The following is a 24925-nucleotide window of genomic DNA, read 5'->3' on the forward strand; positions in this document are numbered from 1 at the left end:
TAAATTTCAGTGGGTCAAAGAATTAGTGTTTTTTTGGTTGGTTTGTTTCAATTGTGTTTTTTAAATGACGCTATGAAAGTAATACAAGAAAACACAGGTATCTTCTATAATATTGAACTGGGAAAGGCTTAGTACAAAGGAGCAATTTGACCACACCAACATTTAAAATGTCTGCAGCCTTAGCTGGTTTGGCTCAGTGGATGGAGCGTCAACCTGTGGACTAGGGGGGGGTCCCGGGTTCAATTCTGGTCGGGGGGGGCATGCCGGGTTGTGGGCTTGATCTCCAGTGGGGGCATGCAGGAGGCAGCCGATCGATGATTCTCTCTCATTTATGTTTCTGTCTCTCTCCCTCTCCCTTCATCTCTGAAATCAATAAAAATACATATTTAAAAAAAATAAAATAAAATGTCTGCATAGGCAGCCTATAAACCAAGCCAAACAATACCCTGGATGAAAAAATTTAAATGCCTCTTACAAAATACCAAATTCCTTAATATATACATTGCAAACAATAATATATACAAATTAGTAAAAAAAAAAAAAAAAAAAAAAAAGCAACCAAGTCAAAAAATGTAAATAGGGAATAGATGTAGTTCTCAGACAAAGGAAATAGAAATAGCCTTTTAACAAACATGAAAATGCTATAATCCACTCATAATTAAAGAACTAGAAATTAGCTCTAGCCGGTTTGGCTTAGTGGATAGAGTGAAGGGTCCCAGGTTCGAGTCCAGTCAAGGGCACACATCTCAGTTGCAAGCTCCTCCCCAGCCCGGGCCCTGGTTATGGCTTGTGCAGAAGGCAAGCAATTGATGTTTCTCTCTCATCGATATTTCTATCTTTCCCTTTCTCTTTCACTCCCTCTAAAAATCAATGGGGCCGCCGAAACCGGTTTGGCTCAGTGGATAGAGCGTCGGCCTGCGGACTGAAGGGTCCCGGGTTCGATTCCGGTCAAGGGCATGTACCTTGGTTGCGGGCACATCCCCAGTGGGAGGTGTGCAGGAGGCAGCTAATCGATGTTTCTCTCTCATTGATGTTTCTAGCTCTCTGTCCTTTTCCTTTCCTCTCTGAAAATACAATAAATTTAAAAAATAAAAAATAAAAAAAATAAAAATCAATGGGAAGTTATCCTCCAGTGAGGATTAAAAAAAATAAAGAAATAGAAATTAGAACATAGATTTTACTTTTTACCTAGCAGATGGCAAAGTCTAAAATTACGATAGCATTTGGTGTTGTTTCAAAAGTGGGAAAACATGCCAGTTATGAGAACATAAATTAATACAAACTCATTGGAGGTCGATTTTAATGCACATATTTTTTGACACAACAATTTCATTTCTGTGTAATTTTCCATACCCTCACAGATGCATATTTAATTAGGTACATAACAATATGAGCAAAGCTGTTGAAGCATTGTATGAAAAAGTTAGTAGGGAACCTTATAAGTCAGTATGTTAAAAAAAAATGGGTTACTCTGTAGTGGATATAAGAAATGGGATAGCTATGAATGTGCAGATAAGGGAAAAGTCCAAAATTGATAAATGAAAAAGCAAAGGTAATTTGATACCTTTGGTGTTTTTATTTTATTTTTATTTTTTTAAAATATATTTTATTGATTTTTTTACAGAGAGGAAGGGAGAGGGATAGAGAGTTAGAAACATCGATGAGAGAGAAACATCAACCAGCTGCCTCCTGCACACTCCCTACTGGGTATGTGCCCGCAACCAAGGTAATGCCCTTGACCAGAATCGAACCTGGGACCCTTGAGTCCACAGGCTGACGCTCTATCCGCTGAGCCAAACAGGTTAGAGCTCCTTTGGTGTTTTTAAAAGAACTGTGTATAGATCAGAAAATATTGTTTACTCGTGTCCTGGACTAGACTTGCTCTGGATATTTTTAGAATGTAACAACTTAAAGCATTCATAAAGGGGGAGGGGGTCCATCTTACAATGTGAATATGGTGTGTGGAACATATTAGCTAGGTATCTGGCTGCTGTAATAACCAAAAATAGCAGGCTTAAACTCTCATAAAACATTCCAAATGTTTTAAGTAGCTCAGCGCTGATATGATAATTCTGTGATTTGGGCAACTCAGGCCTTTTCTGTCTTGTTAGCTTATAACACTCAAAAAAAGGGGGGACATGCCCTAACCGGTTTGGCTCAGTGGATAGAGCATCGGCCTGCGGACTGAAGGGTCCTGGGTTCGATTCCGGTCAAGGGCATGTACCTTGGTTGCAGGCATATCCCCAGTGGGGGGTGTGCAGGAAGCAGCTGATCAATGTTTCTCTGTCATCGATGTTTCTAACTGTCTATCCCTCTCCCCTCCTCTCTGTAAAAAATCAATAAAATATATTTTTAAAAAAAGGGGGGGGGGACATCTTACAGTGTGAATAAGGTATATGGAACATGTGTTAGCTAGGTATCTGGCTGCTGTAATAACTAAAAATAACAGGTTTAAACTCTCATAAAACATTCCAAAAGTAAGTAAATCAAAGCTGATATAACTTTGTGATTTGAGGGATTCGGGCCTTTTCTGTCTTATTAACTCTGCTGTTCCCAACATGCAGCTTCTATGTTATGGACTCAGGTTTAGCTCCCTCCTATGGCTACATTCCAGCCAGTAGGACAGGGATATTCCCATCATTTCCACTCACATCCTCTGGGGCACAACAGTCATATAGCTATACTCAGCTTCCTGAGAGTCTGGGAAATGTCTTTAGATTACATTTCTATCATTACAGAATATTGGTTCTCTACTACTGATGCTATCACCCTCCTGAGAATGTTTGGAATGTGTGAGGTGGGAAGTGTTCATTGGTTGTCTGACAGGGGAGCAATAACGGTATTTAAAGGATGGAGCCAGGAATGCTAAATATCCTGTAATGTTAAGGACAGACTTGCTCAACTAAGAATCATGCTCCTCAGAGTGCTATGACAAAAACTAGCAGAAGTGAAGGATAGGTTTGGAGGGAGGGGTTACATAGCTGTGTGCTAGTGTATGTTTAGCACCTGGCTCTGAAGGGGAGGGGAGGGAGCTCTGATATGTAGCTTCTGCTGGTTTCTGTCATGTAAATATGTGGTCCCACCCTGGCCAGTTCAAGGTGCCAGCCTGAAGTCCCTAATTGGGAAGGGATGCACATAGCTGTCTGTGGCAAGCTGGTAGGAACAGACTCCAACACTCCACTGGGTTCGTCCAACCATCTCTGTATATATGCTGGGGGTGGTTATAGTCCAGGCGTCCTCAAACTACGGCCCGCGGGCCACATGCGGCCCGCCGAGGACATTTATCTGGCCCGCCGGGTGCCGCTGCCTGTCCTGCTTAGCAGCCGACTCGTCCTGGGCCCGCAGTGCGCATAGGAATTTGTTCATAGTTTTTTTTTTTTAAACTATAGTCCGGCCCTCCAACGGTCTGAGGGACAGTGAACTGGCCCCCTGTTTAAAAAGTTTGAGGACCCCTGTTATAGTCTGTGACATGATGGTAGATACATACTCTATCTGGCCCACCAGTAATATTCTCCATAATAATTTTATTCTTAAAACAATCTCTTTTTCCAAATACCATTTGAATTTTTATACCCCAGTTCAGCAAGAATGTTTATTCCATCTTAGCTTTTATGTGGATAGTTTTAACATTCCTTTCAAAGATCACAGCTGGGCCAAAACCGGTTTGGCTCAGTGGATAGAGCGTCGGCCTGCGGACTGAGGGGTCCCGGGTTCGATTCCGGTCAAGGGCATGTCCCTGGGTTGCGGGCACATCCCCAGTGGGGGGTGTGCAGGAGGCAGCTGATCAATGTTTCTCTCTCATCGATGTTTCTGGCTCTCTATCCCTCTCCCTTCCTCTCTGTAAAATATCAATAAAATATGTTTAAAAAAAAAAAAAAAAAGATCACAGCTGGATTCCCGGTCAGGGCACATGCCTGGGTTGTGGGTTCAATCCCCAGTGTGGGGCATTCAGGAGGCAACCAATCAATGATTCTTTCTCATCATTTATGTTTCTCTCTCTCCCTCTCCATTCCTCTCCCTCCCTTTCTGAAATCAATAAAAATATATTTTAAAAAAAGATCATAAGTATGTTTACATTAATAATATATACATTTTCTGAAAATAGGCTTTAATAAATAGAAGATAGTCTATTTGTGTCATATATATGTATATCAGGTATAATAGGATGTATATTTTATTGGTGTTAAATCTTATTAGCATGTGGTCTTTTTAATGTGGTATTAACATGCTTATTTTACATTTTAATATATGAAATGGAAGAGACGTCTAACTGAACATCCATCTACTGTACTAATAAGTAGATCTATTATAAGAAGTTGAGCCTCACAGCTTCTTCTGGTTACGTAAGCCCAGGTGTTATGAAGTCCAAATACCTATGTCCCTCCTGCCCCTGATTCAGCTTATTCCTTTTTTTTTCTCTTTTCAGGTATCTGGCATAATTTCGTCCTTGCACTCTTGGGTATTTTAGCTCTTGTCCTCCTCCCTGTGATCCTCTTGCCCTTTTACTACACTGGAGTTGGGGTGCTTATCACTGAAGTTGCTGAGGTAAATCATGGATTACTTGGGCATTTTTTACCAGATTTTGTGATGTAACACTTAGCATCTTATGTTAGGTGCTTTTTAAATCAAGTTCTCCTCATAGCTCTAGCCAATTTGGCTCAGTGGATAGGGCGTCGGCCTGCGGACTGAAGGATTCCCTGTTCGATTCCGGTCGAGGGCATGTACCTTGGTTCTTGGTTGCAGGCTCCGATCCCCAGCCCCGGTCCGGGCGTATACAGGAGGCAACCAGTCGATGTTTCTCTAACACCCATGTTTCTCTCTGTCTCTCCCCCTCCCTTCCATTCTCTCTCTAAAACAAAGTTCTCTTCATAGACAGAACGCTTCGTCTCTCCTGGAGAAATTATTGCCAATCCTTTCAAATGGAACAAATAGTTTTGTGGAATACATTATCTTTTTAGAAATACTAAAAATTGTTTCTGTTCTGAGTTACAAAGATAGTATAAAGATTTTCTACCTGTAATTTGTTGATAAAATACGACATTTACTTTTACTGTTTATTTTTATAATTCTGCTTTTGGGTAAAAGGTCTCTTGACATTTGAAACCTAGGCTAGCTAGCTAGCCAGAACATTTCATGGGAGTTCAGGTCTTCAATTCTGTATTTTATTCCCTTATTTAGTAACTACTGAGATAGCATCAAGTCTTCTATTCAGACTTAGGGAAGAGGAAAATTGCCTTCCTGGGCAACTGGCTCACATATTCATTGTGCTGACAGTATCATCTGCATATTTGGGACTGTGTCCAAATAAGGACTTTTACAATTTTATCCATGGAAGACATAGGAAAATGAAGGCATTTCTGCTAACTACTTTCACACAAAAAAATAATTGGCAGTTTACCAAAAACTACTAGTTTAATCTTAACAGTTGGCAAATGGGTTTTTGTTTTTCCAGTTGCAGAAAATCCAAAATCTTGTAGAAGTAGGAAAAGTAACTATAATTGTTGGGTTTTGTTTTAATTTTGTAGTATTTTACATCTTGGATTCAAAGCTGGATTGTTTTGTATATTATTCAAACAGTCTACTTATTCAATTCAGTGTCTTTAAGGATTATTTGCTCAGATGAGTCATAGCTTTTTTTCACACATTATCTGATTTGTTTTTGCCTTTTTCCCAAGGACTCACCTGCAGTTGGACCCAGGGGTCTTTTTGTGGGAGACCTTGTTACCCATCTACAGGATTGTCCCGTTACTAATGTACAAGATTGGAATGAATGTCTAGATACCATCGCCTATGAACCCCAGATTGGTTACTGCATAAGTGCAGCGACATTGCAGCAGTTAAGCTTCCCTGTTAGAGGTGTGTATATTTCTCTCTGTGTAACATCATGCTTCAAGCAGCTGTACTTTCCACTCACAAATCTTAGATTATGTCTATAGATTTATTTTGTTCTAATTTGTTTAAAACAAATTTTGTTCTAATTTGTTTAAAACAAATCAGAAAAGTAATAATAGGCCCGAACTAGTAAACATTCTTGGTGAACTGCATACTAATACGTATGTTTCTTTTATTATAAATATTGTTATTGAACCTCTAATTTCATAACATCATATTTGAATTTCAGGACTCTAGAATCTAATTCTCTCTGTATTAAAAAAAACAAACTTGGATGCTCTGCGCCATGGTGGGTGGGTGCCACTGAAGGGATCCGCTGCCATGTAAGAATGCACCAGTCCCGCCGAAACCGGTTTGGCTCGGTGGATAGAGCGTCGGCCTGCGGACTGAAGGGTCCCAGGTTCGATTCTGGTCAGGGGCACGTACCTTGGTTGCGGGCACATCTCCAGTGGGAGGCGTGCAGAAGGCAGCTGATCGATGTTTCTCTCTCATCGATGTTTCTGACTCTCTATCCCTCTCCCTTCCTCTCTGTAAAAAATCAATAAAATATATTAAAAAAAAAAAAAAAAGAATGCACCAGTCCCACCAAATGCCCACGAGCCTTGGGCACCTCCTCCCAGTGCTGCCCAGGCCACTGGACCCGGCTACCCTGCTGCTGCTGCTGTTTGGCCATGGCAGCGGCAGGCACTGGGGTACCAGGGCCCAGGAGCCGGGTGTGGCGTCAGCAGTGAAAAGATTGAGCAGTATGAGGGAAAGTAGTATCTGGACTCACTGAAAGAGTATCTGGAATCGAAACTCCAGAGTATGGATGGGGGTGCCCCAGAGACCATCCAGCCCTCAGAGGCCTGGGTGCTGGCTGCCCAGCCCAAGGCCGACAAGGGCCTAGTGTTGGCACATTGCAGAAAGAATAACTTTCAGCGAATTTTGTGCTCCATAGTGTGGTCATTGTAAGAATCTGACTCCTACTTTGGAAGAACTCTAAAAAGGAATTCCCTAGTTTGGCAGAGGTCAAGGTCGCTAAAGTGGACTGTACTGCTGGACGGAGTACAGAAGTAGGCAAATGAAGGTTTATAGTTATGAGTATTAGAAATACAAAGTCAGTGAGTACAGTGGTGGCAGAGACCTTGGATCGTGGCACTTTGTTCTGCAATGGGCAAAAGATGAACTTAAAAAATGCAGGTGTGAGTCGCCTATCCTGCCTGGCCTCCTTAGCAGGAGCTAAATCATGCGGATGTTGCTGTGTTTCAAGTGGTGGCTATTCAGAAAGGTGAATGTACTAAATTTGTGGTATCTTCTTCTCTTTTTTTTTTTTTTAAGCCAACACACTCTACAGATTCTTTATTAAGTTTCTTTAAAAATGTAACTCATGGCCCTAACTGGTTTGGCTCAGTGGATAGAGCGTCGGCCTGCGGACTCAAGGGTCCCAGGTTCGATTCCGGTCAAGGGCATGTACCTTGGTTGCGGGCACATCCCCAGTAGGGGGTGTGCAGGAGGCAGCTGATCGATGTTTCTCTCTCATCGATGTTTCTGACTCTCTGTCCCTCTCTCTTCCTCTCTGTAAAAAATCAATAAAATATACTTTAAAAAAAAAATGTAACTCATGATCCTTTTGCAAACTATTTTCAGTGGCAATCTATCATCCCCTTTAACTTTCTCTTGATGAAATTGAAATGGTTTTCTTTGAGACTAAAATAGAGTTGAAAATCAAATTGCTGGACTATTTTTGCCTCCTGAGTGATATTGGTGAAAGCATCATCAAAAGCAGTTTTTGAACTGCTCACAAGTCTGGAAAGGTAGCCATGTGGCAGTATTGATATTCCTCTGATCTGAAGGTCACATTGACTTATTAATAATGTGGTTAGTCTGTGGCTTGGGGAAGATTTTAAAAACACTGAAACCCCATACCTCTGGAAGGTATTTTCACAGCCACTCGTGGACTTTGTTTCTGTTAATACTACTCTCATCAGGAGAGGTTTGCCATGATGAAAGCAATGGTACTTTTCACCCGTGCCTGCGTAAGATAACGCTGATGCCATCATCTTATGTGTGTCGATATTTGTCAAATACTGTTCAAGGGATACTTCTATTTATTTCTCATGAGTGAAAGATTTCATTGGTTAGGTTAATATGAAGTCAAGGTCCATGTAAAGATTTTTAACATGTAAAATCCATGTTTAAGATTTGATGTCTCCCGTGGAAAATGTGGACATAGAAAGTTCCACAAGGCTTGTCTTGACTATTTTGTTAACTCATAGAAAGATTCTGGGGCAAGAGGACTAGAGAAGCTTTTCCAGGTCCTGCTATCGGGGACCAGGGGAACCTTGCCGCCTCACTACAGGGCCCTAACTGAAAACAGTTTCAGTTCTGCTCTAGGTAGTCCTTTTAGGGGCTCACTGTGAATCATTTGCCTTCGCGGAGGTTGACCCTCTGCTGATGTATGAAGAGTGCGATTAGAGCAGCTGCTGCTATGCTCTGCCTCTGCCCGGACCAGCCATCAGCCCCTTTGGCTTCTGCTTGAGGGAGCGGCTCGTTCCCCTCCGTCCCACCAATATCTGATACTACCCTTCCGGTGCTGCTCGCAGTCCGCCCTGCAGTCGTCTGTACGTCCCCCCAACCCCCTCCCGTAATATTTTAATCTTTCCCGAATAGCAGAGCCCCTGCCAGGCCCGGCCTTGCCGTCTTCCCTCCCCAGCCCTGCCCTCCCCTCTCCCCTCCCCTCTCCCTTCCCCTCCCCCGTCTCCCCTCCCCTCCCCTGTCTCCCGTCTCACCTCCCCCACCTTCCTGTATCCCCTCCCCCACCTTCCTGTCTCACCTCCCCCACCTTCCTGTCTCTCCTCCCCTCCATCCCGCGCCGCCATGGGCTGTCTCAGAAACGGAAAGACCCAGGACCAAGTCAAGGAGGAGAAGGCCAATAAAAAGATCTAGTAGCAACTGCAGAAGAACATGCAGGTCTACTGCTGCTGGGTGCAGGAGAATCTGGTAAAAGCACTATTGTGAAGCAAATGAGGACCCTGCCTGTTAATGGGCTTAATGGAGAGGGCAACTAAGAGGACCTGCAGGCTGCTAGGAGCAACAGCTATGGAATATATTACCCTTAGGTGATGGCTGCCTCTTACCTTCTTCTAGCTATGGCCCATCACTCTTGCATGCTGGAATTGTCTCAGGAACTTCTAATAAGAATACTATTCTGTTGTGGGGGGAGGGGGCTACACCTAACTTCTAATGATAACTGGGGAGAGGGAAAAAAAAAACCACCAAAAAATTTTTTAAAAGTCAAGGCTTGTCTTGACTATTCTGTTAACTCAGACAAGTCACAAAAACAACAAAAATGGAATAAAATTCTTTTTTTTTAATTTAACAAATCTTTTTTTTTAATTTAATAAATCTTTATTGTAAAATTCTTAATTGTTCAAAGTGTAGTGTGACATCCAAAATAGGCATCTACATAAAAAGTGACTGTCAGTTTACTATACCAAAAGTTGGCATTTGAGAAGTAGTGACAAGTCCTTACTAAACAACTACTGTGTGCTAGATGCTAGCCTAACCCTGCCTTACTAATCCCTGCCTGCTGCCTGCTCTTTTCTGTGACTGTTCTGCAGTAAACACAGTATTAACATATGTGATAAATAAAACTAATCTGTCCTGACCAGTTTGGCTCAGTGGATAGAGCGTCGGCCTGCGGACTGAAGGGTCCCGGGTTCGATTCCGGTCAAGGGCATGTACCTTGGTTGCAGGCACATCCCCAGTGGGAGGTGTGCAGGAGGCAGCTGATCGATGTTTCTCATCGATGTTTCTAACTCCCTATCCCTCTCCCTTCCTGTCTGTAAAAAATCAATATAATATATTTTAAATAAATAAATAAATAAAATAAAACTACTCTGCCAAAAAGAGTGGGATTAACTTGACCTAAAAACCAAAGAAGGAAGTAGGCAGGGCTGAGTCAGAACAAAAAATAGGCCATGCTACGTACCATCAATGCTAGCATCCTTCTAATTCATGCCATTTTTACTATCACCTTTAGAAATAAGCAATAATAGGCCTAGGCTCCCTTAAGATAGCTAATTGTATGTTCTTTGCCATCAATTTGTTTATATCATGATACTTTCTAAATAAACTCTTTAAAGGAAAAAATTTGGGTTAATTCAGCATTCCAGCTCAACCATGACCAATTAACTAAATTTCAGTAATTAAATATCCCTGTACTGTATGGATGATGGCATGTCCAAAGCTCTTTGGGGTAGAGTTATTTTATGTGGCAGGCATCCAAAGGAAGTAATCTTGGCTTCCGAAAATATCCCCTGAAGTCAGATCTGTTGTTCCGTGTAGCAGGTGGCAGGGTGAAGCAAGTTTATTCTCAGAAGCTGCCAAATTTATTTTGAGTTCTTTCAGCTCTGAAAAATCAGTCTCCCAACTCTTTTTTTTGTATATTTTTTTATTTATTTCAGAGAGGAAGGGGGAGAGAGAGAGAGAGAGAGAGAGAGAAACATCAGTGATGAAAGGGAATCATTGATTGGTTGCCTCCTGCACATTGGACTGAGCCTGCAACCCAGGCATGTGCCCTTGATCGGAATCGAACCTTCGGTCCACAGGCTGACACTCTAGACACTGAGCTAAACTAGCTAGGGCTCCCAACTCTTTATATAAAACTAGCGGCCCAATGCATGAAAACTCATGCAATGGAGGGGGGTCCCTCAGCCCAGCCTGCCCCCTCTCACAGTCTGGGAGCCCTCAGGGGCGGGAGGCAACCTGGCAATCAGGGGAAGGCAACACCCCCATCACACCTCTGCTGCTGCCACTGCTGGCAGCGCAAGCCTCGGGCGTCCCTGGGTGGTTGGGCAGCCACCATCTGAGGCTTACCTGCACCTCAGGTGTCGACGGAGCAGCTGACATCCGAGGCTTGCCTGCGCCTCAGGCCGGCCCTCGGTGGCTGGAGGGCTGAGGGGACTGGGGGACTCCGGAGGCAGGCACGCGGAGCTGACAGAACTGGGCACCACCATCTTGTGGCTGTGGATGCCGTCATCTTTGAGGGCATGGCAGTCAATTAGCATATTCCCTTCTTATTGGCTGTGGGCACCGCCGTCTTTGTGAGGGTGTGATGGTCAATTAGCGTATTCCCTCTTTATTAGATAGGATTATCAGGTCCCAAATTATTGAAAGTGTTGGAAAATACAAATTATTCTCACAGACTGTATCTTTAAGTCAAGAAATGCCCTGAATCCTTGTCCACATTTACTGGGGTTAGAAAATATGATTAATAATCAAGAATAACTTTATTAAAGTGCTGTGTGCAACAATGGCAAAGCAGTAAGAACTGATTTTTAAAATTTTAATATAATTTTGCATGTATAACCCATTTTAAATAACTTCCTATTGTAAATTTTTTTCAAGCATGCATAAAAATCAAGAAAGTACTATAAATTAACTCATGTATCCTTCTTTCAGCTTCAGCATTTATCAACATTTCGCCAATTTTCTTTATTCAATCACCTCTCTTTTGTGGGGAATATTTAAAGTACATCCTAGGCATCCTATCATTTCATCCATAAGCTTTATCATGTCTTTAACAGATGGTGGCTTTTTAAACATGACCACAGTACTAGTATCACACCTAACAAAATTAACAATAATTCCTAATATCTAGTTGGTTTTCCCTGTTAGGTTTTTTTCCATAACCATTTTTTTATAGTTGGTTTGTTTCAGTTGGATGGTATGTCTTTTAAGTCTCTTTTAACTTATAACAGTTCTTCCTGGCTTTTTTTTTTTTTATATTTGTTGAAGAAAGCGGAGTCATTTGTTTTGTTGAATTTCCCATATTCTGAATTTGTCTGGTTATATCTTATCCTCATGATGTCATTAATATATCCAGATGTCCCCCATATTTCCTTTATAGGCTTGATTATATTCAGGATCCATGGTGTGGGGATGGGGAGGGGGCAAAAATACTCCTAGGTAGCACTCATTACTTCCTGTCGCATCCTGTGGACGCAAACAGCATCTGCTTGTCTGCCTCGTGGTTATGTTGATTGTTCAGTAGGCTAACTTGATTCTTTAAGGTTGAAATATTTGTCAATTTTTCCTATTCTCAAGAGCCACTTACCATCTTCCCAAATTTTCAGTTGACAGAAGGTTAGTATGTAACCCACAATGTGTTCTCAAAGATAAATAATCCATTATTTCTTACTTCCGAACTACTTTATCATTTTCCTCCAATTTTTCTAAATTTGGTATACTCTACATTGAATTATAAGAGCCAAAATGACACAGTGGACAAATCAAGTTCTCTCCAATATAATTTTTTTATTTAAGATATCTGCATTCCAGATGTTTGAGGTTTTGTCCTTTTCCTGTCAGAATGGAAATGAAAATTTTCCTTGAAATACTCTTGAAACTCTTTCCTTATTAACTTTTAGAATATTTCACTATTATGAGTCATGTGCTATATTCTTGAAGTATTTCTTTAAAAACCTAAGGCAGGTATTACTCTTCCACACTAATAAAAAAATCAGTCCGATAAAGCCACCTTGGAAAGATGTGACTCTGAGTGCTCATAAGTTGTCCCAACCAATCATTGCTGTCACCTTATTTCATATCCTGACTTTCCCTGGTATATTATTAAAATTATAAAAATATTCCCTAAGATATTAAGTAGACTAGATGTTCTCCTTAAAATATTAACATTTTTACAGATTAAAAAAAATGTGGTTAATCTGCCTGAAATGACTGTATATTTTATTAAATTGTTGAGACCTTTTTTTTTCTGTTAATCCTTTCCTTTTTATTTTTAAACATTAACCTGCTGAACTATGAATGTCACCAACAGAGCCAAGGCTGGTTAATTTTACCTCTGCCCTTGATGCGGGAGGTAAGCCTAAGGAGTTTATTCCAGACACTCCTTGGAGACTGAATGGCCTTGCCTGGAGGTCCAAAAAAGGACAGTGGGTGAGGGCTTAGAGTTCTTTGCACCTGTAATAGATCTCTGGTTTATTTGCAGTCGGAACAGAAAACAAAAACTTTCCCTCCTTTCACATTTAAGCCTTTGCTTTTAATATTGCTGGGTGTTCATATGCCAGTTAGTGATCTGAATAGAACTAAAGTTACAGGCAAGAACTAGTCTGGCTCTTTTTTTGTGTGTGTGTGTGGGGGGGCTATTTTCCTCTCTTTAGTTTGAGAGGACACTCTATATCATATATGCATAAAGCAAAATTTCTTTTTTTATTTTCTAAAAGCATTATTTTGAGTAAGAAAGACTGTACTCAGCAAGGCCAGCATTTGAACTGCATTTTAAGGAGAATGATATTGAATACGGAAGGCAACTGCTTCCTAAAATGAAGCTGTGAGCCCAGACTCAGACATTCCCCTTGAATAACCTATATTCCTATTCAGAAGAAGTGAGGGTATATGCCCATAACTGTTTGGCAACAGGAATATTATTCTCTTACATATCTTAAGGTAATAAAAGGAAAACTGCAGGGATCTTTTCCACATATTTTAAATACCCAGATTATTTTTAGGCCCAAATTTTCTATAATGTTTGGGGGGAAAAGGTGTCTGTTTTCCCATTATGAACATCAAGTAATAATATAAGATTTCTTTGCTATCCTAAATTGAAGAGAGTGTGTGTGTTTTAAATAATTTTTAAACTACTTATTACTAGGTGATGCTGTAAAACAGGGGTGGGCAAACTTTTTGACTCGAGGGCCACAATGGGTTCTTAAACTGGACCGGAGGGCCGGAACAAAAGCATGGATGGAGTGTTTGTGTGAACTAATATAAATTCAAAGTAAAGGAGCGGAGGGGAGAGCAAGAGAACCCTCTGCTCTTTCGGCTCCGCGGGCCGGATAGAACAGCCGAACGGGCCGGATCCGGCCCGCGGGCCATAGTTTGCCCACAGCTGCTGTAGAACTAAGAATAAGTAGGCTTGCCTCTCCCTGTGTTGGAGCTCTAACTACATTTATGTGTTTAATGAGCTAGGTTAAGAAAATTATTCAGTTGAACTATAGATTGAAAAAGTTTCTCTCCAACCTTACTCCAAAATCGCCTCTGGTCTAGACTACCCTTTGAAGACTAGGAGATGTCTATGACTATCTTAAGCCCCATCTTAGGGTACATTCAGAATATGCAGGTTCTCCCTGTAGTGAAATTATGAAACTAATCTGGTCTTAAATTTTCCTAATTGTCTCCCAGACTGGGGAGATATATGGAATAATTCTAATCTTTAACTCAAATTAAATTGAACCCATAAATGCCTCTAGGACCTCCCGTTGCAGTCTTGAATATTCTTTCCAAAGCAGAATTGGATTGGCTTCTCATGATTAATAGAAGTACCTTAATGTGAAAGTTTTCCATGGCGTCTCTACTTTATAGGTTAAGAATTGAGTTCCAGAAATTGGTTCAGCAGCTTGTTCTTTAATATGACCCAGTAGAAAAGATTCTAAAATAAGATATTTTAGACCCACAACTTTTTAAAAATTGATAAACGCAAATACCAAGTTTACTTTCTCACCTGGTAACAAAATATTTAACTTTTTAGTGGAAAACCCTGCATGTCAGGAGATACTTAATCTTGTCAGAGTAGCCACAGCCATGGGTTCATGTTTTGGTTGGAAAAATCTCCATAAGAAGCAGCCATTACCCAGAGGTTGAAAATTAGTGGTAGACTAGAGGCCAAATCCAGCCTTGGCAGATGTATTTGGTTTGGCTTGCAATGTATTTTTAAAAATTTTAAGTGGCTGCTAATATTTAAAATTCAAGAGGGTTCACATGAAGGTCCAGATTTCTGATTCCTCTTGGAATAAAACGGAGGAACTATCAAATCTGGGCCCCAAATTGAGTGGCCTGGCTGCTAACCCCTTAGAATAGTATATATTTTTTCTAATTCATTACAGTCCCCATCACTTGCTATTTTTTCTACACACTATCCACTTAATTTACTAGAGGCCCGATGCCTGGGATTCGTGCACTGGTGGGGGCCGTGGCCTGCGGGGATCAGCCCGCTGTGGGAGCGCCACTCATCCAGGTCAGCCAAGCAGCTGTGGACCTGCTCTCTGAGCAGATGCTCCCTGGTCCGGCATCTTCTGTGGAGCCGGAGCACTCACCTCTCCAGGGGACCTGGTCAGGGCTGGGCCCAGGGACAATAGCACTGAGAGGTGGTGGAGTAGGCCTCAGTCCTGCGGTGGCCACATCCACCTCCCAGCCTCCAGGGTCAGCTCTACAAGCCCAGAGGCAGCAGGGAACGAGGAGGAGGAGCCTGGGGCAAGGACGCAACAATCGCAGCCCGGGTTCCTGCCTGTCGCCCAGGGTTAGCAACAGGAGCAGCCACTCATCCTGGTCAGTCGAGCGGCGCTCCCACTGTGGTAGCACACTGACCACCAGGGGGCAGCTCCTGCATTGAGTGTCTGGCCCCTGGTGATCAGTGCACGCAGTCCTGTCATTCTGGTTGTTCCACCGTTGGGTCGCTGGGCTTTTATTATATAGGATTTGCTTGTCCCCTTTAAGCATTTGGGTTATCACACATGCTGTATCAATACATTCTGTAGTAATACCAAATTCTTGACTTTCATTCTATAGTGTGTACAATCCTCCAAGGAAAGTTAGTGATCATGCATCAGATGTAAATTTAAAAAAAATAATTCCTAGCAAAGACAAGTGGTATAGATACAGTGGTTGGCAAACTCATTAGTTAACAGAGCCAAATATCAACAGTACAACGATTGAAATTTCTTTTGAGAGCCAAATTTTTTAAACTTAAACTTCTTCTAATGCCACTTCTTCAAAATAGACTCGCCCAGGCCGTGGTATTTTGTGGAAGAGCCACACTCAAGGGGCCAAAGAGCCGCATGTGGCTCGCGAGCCGCAGTTGGCCGACCCCGGGTATAGAACATCATTTAAGTATTTGATGCATATTGACTTATCTACATTATATAAGATACTGAGAAACCTTTTCTCAAGGAGCTTCTAGTGAAAAAAAAACAGAGTATGCCTATATTATTATAGTACAAGGTTAAATGTAAGTAATGACCAGAAACATTGCGAGTTGTGGGAGCAAAGGTGGTCAGTCTCAACTGAGAAGTTAAGGGCAAAATTCATAGCAGCAGTCCTGAGTTGGTCCTCAACAGTGAGTTTAATTTCAGGAGGCCAAGCTAGAAATGAATCATGGCACCATAAGACTAGAAGGTGCTCAAGGATCTGCTAGGAATTTGGTTCAGCAAGAGAATAGTATAAGATGATGAAAAATGAAAGTCTAAGTTTTAGGCTATGAAACTTAGACTTTATTTGGGAGCAGTGCAGAGCTTTTGGAAATGTTACGTTAGAAGAGTCATATTCTTGTAGTTCTAAATTGGCAGATTAATTTGAAACATTCGGTATGTAGGACAGGTTTGCACATGCGAGCTAGATGATAAGTAAATAAAACTCATTAGGACTTTGTTCAGATGGGTAAGGTGAGAAGGAATTGGAGTCTACACTCAAGTGGGAACAGATGGTGATAGAAAAATGATTAGGCAGTAAATACTGGTGGGACTTGGCAACTGACCAAAATGAACACTGAGGGTTTTACAGCTTTTATTGATTTTTTTTAGTCTAATAACTTTGTGCCTTACACTTTATCATTGTGCTGATGAGTGATTGTAGGCACGGGTTTGTCAGTGCCGTTAAATATTCACAGTCTGCTTTCATATTTTAAATACGATATGTCAACCCAGATTTAAATATCTATTCAACTATGATTAGGAAAACAAAACTGCCCATGTCGCCAACCATTGCAGAGGAGAAGTAGATGCATTGGTTAGTTAGCGACACCTGTTTTCTTCTTTATTTTGTGTTGGCCAAGAAGAGAGAGCAGCAGTGGCTAGGGAAGATCCAGTGTAGCCAGTACAAGATGTCATTCTTAAAGAATCTAGTATAAAAAAAAAAAAAAAAAAAAAAAAAAAAAAACTATTTAAAAACAAACAAAAACCTTTGGCTGAAATACAGTGTCCTTATAAAATCACATTGCATATTAACTAACATTTTCATGCCAGTGTTCCTAAAGACACTCTTGTAATAGAAAACCTTTTTTTTTTTTTTTTTTTTTTTTTGTACTGGAAAGCATACTTTTTTTGCAGTACTATAGTAACTTTGTTCTTGAATGTCTTCCTCAGCCCATTTGATTATATGGCTGTATGAATATAAGATTTTAAATTTAATTGGTCCTTCCCATATATCAATCTATGCTTCACAAGTTTGATGTGTTGAATGCCAAGAACCTTCCAAAATAAATACATGGAAATCATTTTTTATACCACCTCCGTCAGTGATTTAGCTTCCTTATTCTGCCCCAGATACCAGTGAAGCCGTCTACTAAAGAACTTTAAAACAATAAATGAATAGTGGGAATAAACAGTTTCTGTTATCGTTCAAAAATGGTAACTGGATTATTGGTGTGCAGGCAAATGTGTACACATCTGTGGGGTCAAATTGGGCTGCCCTGGTTCCGGAAGGAAAGCCCCAAGGTAAGCCTGGAGGTGAGATAGGTATGTGATATAATAGTGATTTCCTTAGAGGTGAGAGTCTCTTGGGCATCCTTTCGCCCATTTTGTTTGCTAACACAACCGTGTAGGGGCTCAGTAGTGATATTGGATCAGTGGCATTAGGGCAGCTAACAGTGGCTCATTAAATGTTTGTGCTTGACCAGCTGGTGTTATTGTAAAGCCCACTGAGACTGGCGCTCCAGCTTTACGAGTGGGTCAGTTTATATGAAGATAGCTAACCTAGGGCAAGTGCTGCTTTGATTCCAAATTGAATATCTATCGTTTTGTAATATAAAATCAAACTGCCGTGAGTAGCCATCAAGCTGAGCTCTGAATTATCCAGTTGTTTCTGAATTCATATGCATCTTGCTGTTGTTGTCTTGAAAGCAAAATTTTTATTAGAAATGTAATTCTATATAATAGATTCTAATAAACTATTTCTCTTCAGCATACAAACGGCTAGATGGTTCAATTGAATGCTGTAACAACCAAAGCCTCACTGATGTGTGCTTTTCCTACAGAAATAATTTTAATAAGCGTTTGGTAAGTTGTCTCTGAAGCTGTCTTGTTTGTCTGGTATAATTATTATATAATAAGCAGAGAGCTAAAATGGAATCTTTAAAAACTTCTCTCCCTTTTACTTTGTATCATTTTATTAAAATCTCTGCACTTCATGTGTCACATTTCATCTGAGAATCTTTAAAAATGTATAGTGGTAATCTCTTATTTGGACAAAGTAAAATACTTGAATCTGATTTATAGTAGGTGCACATAAATGGCATTTTTTACGTGAAATTCCTAATATGCTAGGTGACATTAAAGATATTGAAGGACTTGTAACTTGGTGATTTTCTTCTAATAAATCATTTTTAGTATTGACTAATTAATATTTTATCCGTAGCATACATGTCTACCTGCCCGGAAAGCAGTTGAAGCCACCCAAGTTTGTAGAACCAATAAAGACTGTAAAAAAGGCTCAAGTTCAAGTTTCTGCATAATCCCTTCTTTGGAAACTCACACCCGCTTAATAAAAGTGAAACACCCACCTCAAATCGATATGTTGTACGTAGGACATCCTCTGCACCTGCACTACACAGGTGAGTATTATGGTGGCAGACCCTCAGAAAATCATTCAGATGCCATATTGCATTAGTTTTTGTTATAAATTTGCTCACTTGTCAAAGTCTTGCTAACTTGTTCTTATTTTTAATTTTAAAAAATTATCAGTTACAGTTGAAATACAACTTTATATTAGTTTCAGGTGTTGCTAACTTATTCTTAAGTATTAAATAAAATTTAGGCAGTAGGAAAATAGTCTGAATTTATAAAAGCAAGATGGAGCTGAATCCCATGTCTGCCTTTGGAGAGTAATACATTTTTCCTTCTCTTGCACGTATGCCCAGGTCATAGAGCTGGTCTCTTAAATATTCTGTGAAAGTTTATTAAATTTTATCCAAGCTCCCAAAAGCAGTAGCAAGAGCAGCATACCCCAGAGAATGCCAGGGATCATAGAGATATGACAATAAAGTAATTTGTACATGACACGTGAATTTTATGTGAACATAATTTCAAAACACGGCAGCATCATTATTTGAACAGTATAGAGCTTCTCCATGTGGCTGAAGATCCTATAGTCTAACTCATTTTGTTGTCTAAGCTTTTTAGTATTCCTTTTTTAAATAACTTACTGAAATATAATTTACATACCATACACCTCATGCTTTTAAAATATTTTTTTTATTGATTTTAGAGAGGAAGGGAGAGAGAGATAGAAACAACAGTGATGAGAGAGAATCATTGATCAGCTGCCTTCTGCACTGCGGGGGTTGAGCTCGCAGCCTGGGCACGTGCCCTGAACAGGAATTGAACCATGACCTCCTGGTTCATAGGTAGAGGCTCAACCACTGAGCCACGCCAGCCAGGCCAATTCATGCTTTTAAAGTATACAATTTAGTAGTTTTTAATATATTCAGAATTGTGCAACCATCTCCAAAAATCTAGTTCCAGAATATTTTCACCTCAAAAAGGAACCCCATTCCCATTAATTCCTCATTTTTCCCCAATATCCCCCAGCCTTTGGCAATGACTAATTTCTGTGTCTATAAATTTGCCTGTTCTTCGAGTTTCACATAAATGGAATATTTTGTGACCAGCTTCTTTCACTTAGCATAATGTTTTCAAAGTTCATCTATGTTGTAGCCTGTTCCAGTACATCATTTTTATGGCCAAATAATATTCCATTGTATGGCATAGCACATTTTCTTTGTTCATTAATCAGTTGATGGACATGTGGGTTTTATGTTACTCTTTAAAAGGCTCTCATTCCTTCATAGTCATTTCCTGAGGTACAACCTGAATCATTTTTATTTTTGAGTTTTATATTAAGTGACTCTAGATTATAAATATTAAATACATCCTCGACAAATGAAAAAAGGTCCCCTTTTAGGGTAATGCAGAAGTGTATTTTGTAGGTTCCACTTAATTACAAGAAAGTTTTTAAATATTTTGAATAAAAATAGGATTGTGAAATCCACATAGTGGAAGAGACCTTAAAAATTCTCTAGTCTTAATCCTTTCAGCAATGAAGAAAAAAACCGAGACCCAAAAGGTCAAATGGCATAATAGTTGTAATGAATGTAACTTTAAGGTTATACCTCTTTGAAGGGGTAAGGACTCTTGATATAAATTCTGTATTTATTAAATCAGTCTCTGTGTTTGGTATTCATATTTGGTATATAGTTAACTTTATCTTATTCTCACCTCACAATATAAGTATGTATTGGGGCATGATTTCTGTATTCCAGTATTTTTATTAGATGTTCCTAGAATAGTTGATTGTTTTTATATGTGATACAAAGCCTGTCCCATATGTTTGGAAAAGGTTTTCTCAACCAATTTAATAGGCTAGCCCAATTTTTATTATATGGTAAAATTTATAATATTGTTTATCTATATGAATAATATGCATTATTTCTTTTTTTTTTTTCCTTTTAGTGAGCATCACCAGTTTTATCCCACGTTTTAACTTTCTAAGCATAGATCTGCCTGTAGTTGTGGAGACATTTGTCAAGTATCCTTTCTGGTGTGAAAATGTTTTTAAAATGTGTTATGTGGAACTTGATCGTTCTTACCTTAAATAGAACATTCATAAACCTTACAGATATCAGTTAATTACTAACAACTGAAAAAAGACACTTTAAATTGAAAAACATCAACTAAGGAGAGAAGAAGTCAGAGGGAGGAGAGGGATTGAAAGGGAAAGAGAAAGTTTAAGGACACGAAAGGAACACAGAATACAAATTGTGAGTTGAGTTATAAAGGATGAAAACTGCAGTTATTAGTGAGGTGATGAATTCTGCCTCTTCCGGGCCTATTGGTTCTGAGCAAATGAAGGAATGCATAAGGGACAGCAGACACATTTCCACTACTAAAATAGGATTCAGAGGACAAAATCTCTTGTATTCTTTAGCATATTATGTTTGCATATACAAGGTGAACTTTTTTATTTTTTTTTAATATATTTTATTGATATTTTACAGAGAGGAAGGGAGAGGGATAGAGAGCTAGAAACATCGATGAGAGAGAGAAACATCTATCAGCTGCCTCCTGCACACCTTCCACTGGGGATGTGCCTGCAACCAAGGTACATGCCCGTGACCGGAATCGAACCCGGGACCCTTCAGTCCGCAGGCCGACGCTCTACCCACTGAGCCAAACCAGTTTCGGCAAGGTGAACTTTTTTAAAAAAATTATTATTGTGTAGAATTTGAATAAACTGAACAGTTTGGAGGGTTTCCTTTTGCCACTTTCAAATATTTTTTAACTCCTTTCCTCAGTGATTTGGGGGAAAATGAAATGGAAAACAAATGAGCAGTTACTAAAGAATGTGTACAATCAAGATTGTATCTTGTAGATTGTAGTTTTGTCTCAGGGATTTGTACTATAGACGTACAGATGATAGTAAAATAAGGTTATATTTACATTATAGTTATATTTATGCTATAACCTTATAGATTATGGTAAAATAGAGTTCAAAGGGCCAAAACCTTTGTTTCCTAATGGAAGGTAATACTTATAAGGATCAAAAAATAATTTTCTTTTATTTCTTATTCCTTCCAAATTCCTTTCCTTTTATCATTAAAGAATTAAAAAGACTTAGTCTTTCCTGGGGTTCATTATAGAGTATCTCAGTTTACAAATGGTTGGCCTTTAGTTTTCTAGTCAAGGTTTTTAAACTTAGAAATAATATGTTATTTGTTTTAAATAGTAGAGATCCAAGAAGGAATGGCCTGTACTGGTAGGCACAGATTCAGAGAAAGGAAGGAAGTCACCTGTAATCTTGAATCCAGTCTTGGTAAAGTATCTTCTTCCGAATCCTCGAAATGTGATTTCCACTCAGACCTCACAATCGGCTCCTTAACTGATTTTAACCAGGTACCTGATTTCTCTCTCAGGAGCTCTGGCTATTGTTAATGCAGTGCCCTGCTTTGCTTTGGATGGACAGTGGATTTTAAACTCTTTCCTGGATGCTACTCTTACCTCAGTGATTGGAGACAATGATGTGAAAGATCTGATAGGATTTTTCATCTTGCTTGGTGGCAGTGTACTCTTGGCTGCCAATGTGACTCTGGGACTCTGGATGGTTACAGCACGGTAATGTTGGCGCTCATCTGACAGAATCTGTGAGTTACAATATGCAACACTGAAAACCAGTACTTGGTGTGAAATATAAAGTGTTCCCTTAAAATTACATTTTAGCCAACAACTTTTAAGCTCCTCCTATATCCAGAGTATCCAAACGCTAGGATGGGGCTAAACAGAAGAAACGCAACCTCTAGTCCTTGACTACATTCTAGTTTCAAAGACTGAACTTACAATCTGCACATGCTTGTGGAACAATTTCTCAACAAGTGCAGATTCTTGTTAAACCATTTTGTGTGACTTCATATCGTCTCAGTAGTTTCAAAGGAGAACAGAATTGGGTAAAATTAGTTGGGGGAAACTTCTTGAAAAACCATCATTAATCCATATTTGAAGGAGACCAGACTTCGGCCAAGTGGAAGGGTGAGCATTTTCTCGGCCTATACCTCTTGTCCTTTGTCTTGTTAGAAAAGTATTTTAAAATTTAATTGCGTATTGTTTTATACTCTGATAACTGAGGTCTGATTGCAGTTAATAAAATTTTATAAGAGAATCTGCTGACACAAAAGGGAAAATCTTTGTCAAATGATGCCAAATAACCGAACAAATTAAGAAGTAGGGCCTATAATACCTTGAAACAGGTTTTGCCCCACAAGTTACCTCTTTGCTAATGTGTCCCCATTCCCTCACAGAAGCACTTGGCCATGACATTTAGAATCAGCTGCAGGAAGGGTCTCCCACTTGCAGCACGTGAGCTGGAGCAGTTAGGGTTGAACCTCAGAACTAAGCTGGGTCTTTTGACAGATCACAAGCCACGACACAGGACCTCTGCGGTCCTGATTACCACTCTCCGCAGAGCTTCAAAGCTTGGAACCCTTCCAGGGTAGACCTTTTTTCCTACGCTGCTGGGGCTATTTGAGTCCTAGCTCCCAGGTTCCTGTCTTCAAGAAGCAACTGCCTTAAGCTCTGAGCTATGCTCTGTCCTCACCAGCAGCTCCCACGTTTCTCTGTGTTGGGCAATAAAACATCTAGTCCTGGCCTTCCATCTTTCCCCCGAGCTACCTCACTGGGTCCACAGAACACTTGGTAGCACAGTGAGAATGGCTTCACATTGAGTACCAACGTGGATTTGCCAGAGCCTGGGAACCTACTCTTGTGCCGAAAAAGCCCCGCCTAGTTCAGAAGTGTATGAGCATGCCGTACTTTGATGACAAATATGTCCTTTTCTCATACACTCAGGAACACTAACAGTCATGTATCTAACTTCTTCAATAAGTGAGGTATTCCATGGGGTTCACCTTTTTCAGATTAATGAGTTGCTGTTCAGGTACTAAAAGTTTTTAGTCGTTTTTAACAAACTCTTTAGACTATTACACATTTGCCTGTCTTCTTAAACGAATTATATATTGAGTATGATTTTAGTATTTAAGTAATGACTCCAGGTTATCAGTTATTAGCACTACTAAAACCATACAAATTATTAGTCTATCCTAGGAAAAATGTATTTGTTCTGTTTGTACACAATCATTCAGGATCAAAATGTATTAGCAGAGTGATGTGCAGACCTGATCAGGTAGAACTTGGGAAATACCATGAAATACTTGCATAATTAATTCGAATACGTGAGCTAAGCGATTTACTAATGAAAATGTTGTATATGTGCAGGTCAGTTTCTTAAAAACTGAGGGAAAAAATAATAGAAAAAATCCTTCCCATTAATTTTGTTTTCTGGGTGAAAAAAATCCCAACCACATTATTTTCTTGTAGCTTTTAAACACCTTGGTCTGTTGCTCCATAGGGTCAGGATTTGGGAACCACTCTATTAGGGTATTGAGCAGATCAGTCCCATTTGTATACAAATGGCCTCATCCTGTAAGAAAGGAAAGAAATGTTACGTGTTGTCTCTTCAGCTTGATTGTGGGCACTTCTAGAGCAAGGACCATGTCATACTCCTCTTTGCATCCCTGACACAGTGCATGAGACATCATAAATACTTAATAAATATGGTTGAATGGATGATAATTAGTGTTATTTATGGATTAGGGAAGCATGTATCTATTTAAGTAAGCTATAAAAACTATTGAATATTTACTGTAAATATATGTTAACATAAAAAATAACTCGGAAGGTCTTTGTGTCCCTGGAAGATTATCATCTCTATGAAAATAATCCATTTTGATTTCTGTAGAGCAATTAGGAAAATTGATTTATTTTGAGGCTTTGAAGAAAGTGTTCTTTTTGTGTTGTCATTTTGTTCAATGAAATTTTATTTTCAGTGTTCCTACTCTGCATTGTTTACATTTTTGAGGATCTTAAAAAATCACCTACGATCTGTAAAGAATGTATATATTTCTTTCAGCATCTCAGTTTGAAAAGACATGCAGTTAAACTTGACCTTTTGATAATCACTCTTGTAGGTCATTCATTGTCTGTTCTAGTAGTAAATTGTAAACTTGTACTTCATGGATATGTAGCTCTCAGTCATCAGTTTGTCCTATGGTATTTATTGAATGTCCATATACTAATGGTGCACAGAGATTTTTTTTTCTCTAAATCTTTTGACTGTGTTGTGATTCATTCATAGGACTGAACTTGAAGATACCATAGTTGCTGACATTTGATGTTTAGCAATAAAAGAATAAATGTGTACCAGCAGTCTATATTTTATCATCATCTGTGTGTTGTCTTTTTAAAAATATTTGTATTCTTTTCTATCAAAATTGTTTCTTTTACATGCAGTACGATCTTAGCTGTCGTGTTGTTGTTTTTTATTTTTAGAGAGAGGATGGGGGAGAGAGAGAAACATTGATTGGTTGCCTCCTGCATGTACCCCAACCAGAGATTGAACTTACAACCTAAGTATGTGCCCTGACTGGGAATCAAAC

At 39.7% G+C, this 24925-nt stretch overlaps 1 protein-coding gene across 1 annotated transcript in view; it reads left to right on the forward strand.

Moving 5' to 3' along the window:
* Window positions 1-24687, forward strand: part of MBTPS2 (membrane bound transcription factor peptidase, site 2) — a 52513-nt gene extending 27826 nt beyond the window's left edge. Inside the window, exons 6-11 of the mRNA XM_080653495.1 lie at window positions 4427-4545; window positions 5676-5856; window positions 17848-17942; window positions 18301-18496; window positions 20394-20469; window positions 21834-24687. Coding sequence (XP_080509621.1) covers window positions 4427-4545; window positions 5676-5856; window positions 17848-17942; window positions 18301-18496; window positions 20394-20469; window positions 21834-22056 — 890 coding nt within the window. The 3' untranslated portion in view covers window positions 22057-24687. The remainder of the gene's footprint in view (window positions 1-4426; window positions 4546-5675; window positions 5857-17847; window positions 17943-18300; window positions 18497-20393; window positions 20470-21833) is intronic.
* Window positions 24688-24925: the final 238 nt, after the last annotated feature.

This window comes from Plecotus auritus (genome assembly GCF_963455305.1).
Source record: "Plecotus auritus genome assembly, chromosome: X".
Lineage (NCBI taxonomy): Eukaryota > Metazoa > Chordata > Mammalia > Chiroptera > Vespertilionidae > Plecotus > Plecotus auritus.